We start from the raw sequence: 6,663 nt of genomic DNA, 5'->3' as shown, positions 1-6,663 counted from the left end.
GGCCCTTCACATCCCCCACCTCCCCCTGCACCCTTCACATCCCCCACCTCCCACTGCACCCCATCTCCACTGGGCCCTTCACATCCCCCACTTCCCACTGCACCCTTCACATCCCCCATCTCAACTGCCCCCTTCACATACCCCATCTCCTGTTGCAGTCAATGACATATCCCACCTTTCAATGCACCCTTTCCATTCTTCATTTTTCACTGCAGCCATTACATACCCCATCTTTTACTGCAGCCTTCACATACCCCACCCCATCCTCTTGGGCCTCCTTCGTACTCCTTGAATATCTCAAGGCTATTTCTATCTTGGGCCTTTAGCTGCTGTTTGTTTTTTATTTTTCTCAGCTTGCTTGTCGTTCTAATCTTTGCGTGAATCACTTCTTTGCATTTACTATTCAGCTTTTTTTTTCTCGGTTTTACTTAATCATATGAGCTAAAATAGGCAACCCCCTCTATCACATCTTCCTGTTTTATTTTCTTCATATCACTTAATCTAAAATATTTTTAAATTTGTTATTTCATTTAATCTGTCACTTTCTACTAAAAATTATCTATATCATTAGCATGTAAAAGACAGCACCAGGATAGCTGAATAGATGAGTGAATAGATCAGTGATTGGGTTAGTAAATGGGTGGATGGATGGATGGAGGGATGGATAATGGATGGATAGAAGGATGGGTTACTGCATGGATGGAAGGATAAGTGGATGGATGGGTGGATGGATGGATGGATGGATGATATTTGAGTTGGTAGATGGATGTTTGGATAGATGTGTAGATAGAAAGATTGGTGAGAGGGGATAGATGAAGTGGATGGATGTGTCAATAGGTGGAGAGCAGGATAGGTGGGTGAGTGATGGAGGGCTCGATGGAGAGATGGATGAAAGGATGGATGGATGGGCAAATGTGTGAAAAGTGAGTGGATGAATGGGCATGTGTGGGAAGATAGGTAGATGGAGGAATGGGTGAGTGAGTGGATGGGATGATGGGTGGAGAAGAAAGGTTAGTGATAGATGGAGGGAGAATGGATGGGATGGTTCATGAAAAGATAAGTTGGTCAGTGAATAGTTGCTAAGTCCCGATAAATGAGTCATGTGTTGGTGGGATTTGCCTCTTGTAGAGTAAGAGGTGGCTCTATTGCTATGAGAGAGGTAGAGGGAATAGGATGACTATGTGCAAAGGTTTGATAAAAATAAGAGAAGCTTATCAAGGATGGGTAGCAGAGTGAAGCAGCGTTTAAAGCTCAGCAGTTCTGAGAAAACCTATGTTTGGAGGGTTGTGGTTAGCAGTCAGGCAGAGTAGGGGCTCAGAGTAGCCTGAGCTTTCTTAGTTAACCTACAGGGCATGTCACTGACCTCCCCCTTGTCTCTGCAGTGCAACTGTCACCACCCTTCTATCTCCAGGAGGGCAAGGTGGGCCTCATTGAGAACGCACTCTGTAATACCTTATATGGGCAAAGAACTGGCCAAGGCGAGACCTACGCTGTGCATGAGGAGATGCTGTGTGTGGGGGACTTCTCGACAGGAAAGTCCATCTGCAAAGTGAGTAAGGTCATTTCCACTCTTCCTTTGCATATTCTCTTGGCCTCAGTTTCCCTTGGGACGGGTCTCTGTGTTGCCTCTGCTCTCTTTGTGGAGTCCCGTGGACTTCCTGTTTCCTCTCCTCTGCGTGTCCTCCTGGGCTCCATCCCTCAGAAGTCTCCTCTAGACTAGCCCCTTCCCCAGCCCATCCCAGCAGGGACATCTGCTGGAAGGATTCTCAAACAGCATTTTTAAAATATATTTTAAACTTTTTATTAAAGCATAATATATACACATGAGAGTACATAATTAATAAGTATATAGTTTGATGAACTTTCCTACACTGACACATGTGACCAGCACCCTAGAAGCACCCATGTGCCTCCTTGTTATCACTAACACCCAAGGGTAACCAACACCTTCACTTTTAACACCTTGTATTCTGAACTTCCTGTAAGTGGAATTTACAGTCAGCAGTCTTTCGTGTCGTAACAGTGTATTTCTGAGATTCGTCCATACTATACACGTTGTTATGGTGTGTTCCTTCTCATTGCTCTATAGCGTGCTGTTGTGTGAACTGAATTCTACACTGGATAAGTATGTGAGTAGTTTCCAAGTTGGAGGTATTATGAGTAGCTGTGCTATGTACATGTTTGTATTTGTCTTTGGGGCACAGAGGAATATATTTTATTACATAGAAGCCCATGAGTAGAGTTGCTAGATAAAAAGGTGTGTCTGTGTGTTCAGCTGTGGCAGAGGATGGCAAACAGCCTTCCCTCTAGCAGAGGATGAGAGCTTCTTTTTTCACCAACATTTATTCCTTTTCATCTTTTCTGATTTTGGCCATTTTGGTGAGTGTGTAGTGGTTTTCGGCTTAAAATTTTTTGTATGTTTATTATTATTAGATATCTTCTATGAAGTTTCCCTTCAAGTCCTTTTTCTCCTCTCATTTTTCTGTTGGGTTGTCTGTCTTTTTCTTCTAGGAGCTCTTTATATATTCTGTACATAAGTTCATTGAATTGAGGCCCAGGGAAGAAAAGTGGTTAGTCTAAGTGAGGCAGCACAACCTGGGCCCAGGTGTTGTGACTCCAAGGCCAACCCTGCCTCCACAACCTCTCCCACAGGTTGTAGCCTCCTGAGCTGACATCTGTGGGCTGAGCTTTTGCATAGACACCACTGTGGGGCAGACAGGAAAGCGCCGGGACCCTGGAATGAGAGACATGGCTTCACCACATGTGCCTGCCCTGTGACCTGGGATATTCTCTTCACCTCCTGAGCCTGGGTCCTCATCAGCTGTGTGAGGATTCCAAGGCCTCCTCCATGAGGTGGTTGGAAGGATAGCATCCACTTGGAACCTCAGAGTGTGACCTTGTTTGGAAATAGGATCTTTACGGATGTAATTAGTTAAGAATCTCAAGGTGAACCCATCCTGGATTTAGGGTGGGCCCTAAATTCAATGACTGGTGTCCTTAAAAGAGGGGGAGAGGCCATAGAGACACACATGGAGAAGATGGCCATGTGCGGACAGACGTGGAGAGGGCAGGGATGCCACCACGAGCCAAGGAATGCCTGTGCTGCCAGAGGCCGGAACAGCCAAGGGAGAGTCCTCCCCTAGAGCCTTTGGAGGTAGTGTGTCCCTGGAAGCACGCTGACTTCAGATTTGTGGCCTCCAGAACTATGAGAGAATACATTTCTGTTGCTTCTAAGCCACCAAGGTGGTGGCAGTGTGTTATGGCAAGCCCTTGGAAATGAATATGCTTGTCTAAGGCCACAATGCTAGCAAAACTATAGATTGAAAACTAGCACCAGGTCTCTCCTGCCCCCTAGTCTGAGCCCTGAATCCCCCGGCCCATGGGAAGGGTTCATTGGCAGCACTGTTTTCGATATCACCAGGCAGGCTAGCTGAGTAGTGGGAGGGAGCTCGGCCCATCTGCCTGCCCAGCGGGAGCCGGCTCCAGGCTTACTTGGTTTCCTGTCCACGTCCACATACTTTATTGTTCCTCCTTTCTGGCTGTGGCCTAGCCCCTTCTCCTCACAGAGTCATCTGTACCCCAGGGGGAGCAGGGAGCCTGCCCAATGCCCAGCCCTGGTGGAGCTCAGCCAACAAGTCCTTAGTCCAGCTCCCTTCCAGCCTTGTTCTCCATCAGCCTCTCTTGCGAAGGCCGTGTCCCTGGAGCCTCAGGGCCAGCACACTTTGCCTGCCTGCTGGACATCCACAGTGCCCTCTAGTTCCTTGCCCAGCCTGAGAACACCGCTGAGGTGGACATCTCCTGAGCCTTTCAGCCACCACTGCCTGTCTGTGAGATTCCATCAGGATTCATCTCCTGCTGAGTCGTCTGCTGTGGTCCCCGCCTCCATCCCGTGGCTCTCTTCTCTTCCCTGCATGGAGCACACAAAAACAGCTTTGAGGAGAGACAGAGCTGCAGGGTGACTCAGTGCTCAGACTGTGGGCAGGACAGAACTGGTTGCAGTCTTCACTCTGTCACTTGCATGTGCTGTGTGACCTTAGCCAAGTTTTCTCACCTGTGCAGTGGGCTTGCTAACAGTCTCCACTTCATAAGGTTCCTGTAGAAAATGTAGCACCATGCCTGGCATTAAGCAGGTGCTTAATAAGTGTTGGCTTCCATGTTCTTGGCCTTGCCTGTTTTCCTCTATCTAAGTTGCACTCATTCTTCTGGGCCTATCTTAGACCTACCCTTTCACTCAATGTGGAATTCACCACCAGGCCCACCAAGTTACACGTGGCTTCCTCTGTCTCCACAGTAGTCATTAATGTTGGGACTTCCTCTGCCTACTCAGAGCTCCCAGGGGTCAGGGCCAGGAGACCCTTGGAGTCCTTCCCATCTCTCCCAGACTGGCCCAGAATCAAGCGTGATGTTGGCAAGCAGGTGGTTCACCTGCATGGATGGCTGAGGCCTGGAGTAGCCAGGGACCATTGTCTGGAGGGCCAGGCCTCCTCTTGCCCTCAAACAAGCTGGGTGGGTACTCCGAGGAGGGAAGCACTGAGGGCGGATCTGAGATAGCGAAGGCACTTTCCACTCCCAAGAAGACCCCGGGCATGAATTTGCCAGGGCTGCAGGAGCAAATCCCCACCAACTGGGCAGCTGAGACCACAGATGTCTATTGTCTTGCAGTTCTAGAGGTCAAAAGTCTGAAATCAAGGTGTCAGCAGGGTTGGGTTTTCTTCTGGAGGCTCTAGAGGAGATTCAATTTCCTTTTCCAACTTCTAGAGGCCGCCCGCACTCCTGGGCTCGTGGTCTCTTTCTCCATCTTCAAAGCTGTCAGTGTGACCTCTGTGTCTGTTGTCATATCTCCTTCTCTGACTCTGACCCTCCTGCCTCCTGCCTTCCCTTATAAAGAACTTTGTGATGATGTTGGGCCTTTTGAGACACTCCAGAATAATCTCCCATCTCGAGTCTCCACTCCAGCTGCAAAGTCCTCTATGCCATGTAAGATAACACAGTCACAGGTTCCAGGGATGAGAATGTGGATGTCTTTGGGAGCATTCTTTAGTGACGGCACCATGTCACCCCTCTCTCTCCCCTGGCCTCCACTCCCCCAGCCCAGGCCCCTCCCTGTCAGTGTGCTGTCTTGCTTCTCATCAAATGGAGAAGATGAAGCAATGAGAAGCTCGCTCCTCTTGGCCCCACATCTGCCCACCCCGATCTGCCCAGTCTCTCCCCCTTGCCCTGATGGCTCACCCTGGGCCAGCCCATCCTTGAGCATTGGGTCGCTAGGGCCTTTCCCCTGCTCCTGTGTCCCCTGCTCTCCCTCTCATGCCTCCCACGTCAAGGCATGGCAAAAATCTCCCCCAGCTACTGCCCATTTCTCCACCTTTCTTCCTTGAAGACTCCTCCCAGGGCTGACTGCACTGAATCACCCAATCCAGGCTTGTCCCTCTCATGCCACCAGATCCACTTTGTCTGCAGCCTCTGCCTTGCCAGAGTCACTGCTCCCTTGACGGATCAGATTGCGCTCAGCTCCTGCTGCCAGGCCCCAGCCGCTCCACTCCCACTTTTTGCTACCAGCTGCCTCTGGGGAGATAGCAGACTGGAGGCCCCCCGGAATCACCCTGGGCACAAAGAAAGAGGAGTTAGCTTCGGGGGCGGGGGCTGAATGTGTCTGAGACACCAGGTGGCACGGTCGGACGCTCTGTGCCTCTGCTCTCTGAGTCAGAGTCCCACTGCAGACCCACCAGATAGAAATCTCCAGGCATCAAGCTCCTGAGCTGACCCTCAGAGTGGATAATTATGGATCTGAATCTATCACATGTGGACCCACCCTCTGCACTCTACCCCTGGGACAACGCAGTGCTTGAAGCCTAGAGGGGACAGCTGTATGTACAGGGCCTGAGGGGGGCTGGGCCTCCCAGCCTCTCAGTGCTGGAGACCCCGGAGCTGAGTTCTCAGCCTTCTTCCTTTTGTCTCCACACCTTTCCCCTGTTGTGAGAAAAGGCCAGAGTCCACAAGTCCTTTGGCTCCTCCTTCAAAATGCCATCCCAAATCTGATCATTTCTTCCTTCCTGTAGTTGCCTCCCTGGTCCCTCCTCTCTACCTAGTGCTGAGCAACTATTCTTTCTCTACATGGCACCAGACTGATGGTTTAAACAGGTGCTGTGTCCCCCACCCTCCAACATACAGTTCTCCAAGCTGCCTCTCTGTGGCTCTGGGACCTCCCTCTGCCCGCTCGCTCCCTACCGCAAGGCTTGCCCCGTCCTCTCCTGATTTATACCAACTGGGCCCTCTCTTCTGGACCTCACAGAGTGGGTTCTGTTTCCTACTTTCAGTGTAAGCTCAGGAAAGCTTTTTGTGATCCATGGATATGAAATGTCCTCCCACTTCCATAGGGTCGGTTGGCTTATTTATCTAAGCACCATGGGGAGGGGGTTTGTCTTCTCCCCATGTTTCCCAAGAGCAGTGCCTGCACTGGATGCCCCAGATGCACACTGGACTAATGGGTGGAAGAGCCGGCTGTGGGCCCTGCCTCCCACCACCCTGAAGATGAGACCCTTTCCCCTTCCCCTTCCCCTTCCCCTTCCCCTTCCCCTTTTTCTTTTTCTTTTCTTCTTTCTTCTTTCTTTCTCTTTCTTTCTCTCTTTCTTTCTTTCTCTCTCTTTCCTTCCTTCCTTCCTTTTT

The 6,663-nt window shown here is 50.2% G+C and overlaps 1 protein-coding gene across 1 annotated transcript in view; it reads left to right on the top strand.

Annotated features, from left to right (window-relative positions):
• The window catches only part of LOC105551576 (putative serine protease 47), a 20,022-nt gene that overhangs the window by 11,793 nt on the left and 1,566 nt on the right, over window positions 1-6,663 (top strand). Inside the window, 1 exon segment of the mRNA XM_011996870.1 lies at window positions 4,638-4,646. Coding sequence (XP_011852260.1) covers window positions 4,638-4,646 — 9 coding nt within the window.

This window comes from Mandrillus leucophaeus, unplaced genomic scaffold, assembly GCF_000951045.1.
Source record: "Mandrillus leucophaeus isolate KB7577 unplaced genomic scaffold, Mleu.le_1.0 Scaffold527, whole genome shotgun sequence".
Lineage (NCBI taxonomy): Eukaryota > Metazoa > Chordata > Mammalia > Primates > Cercopithecidae > Mandrillus > Mandrillus leucophaeus.
This window is presented reverse-complemented; position numbering and strand designations above follow the sequence as displayed.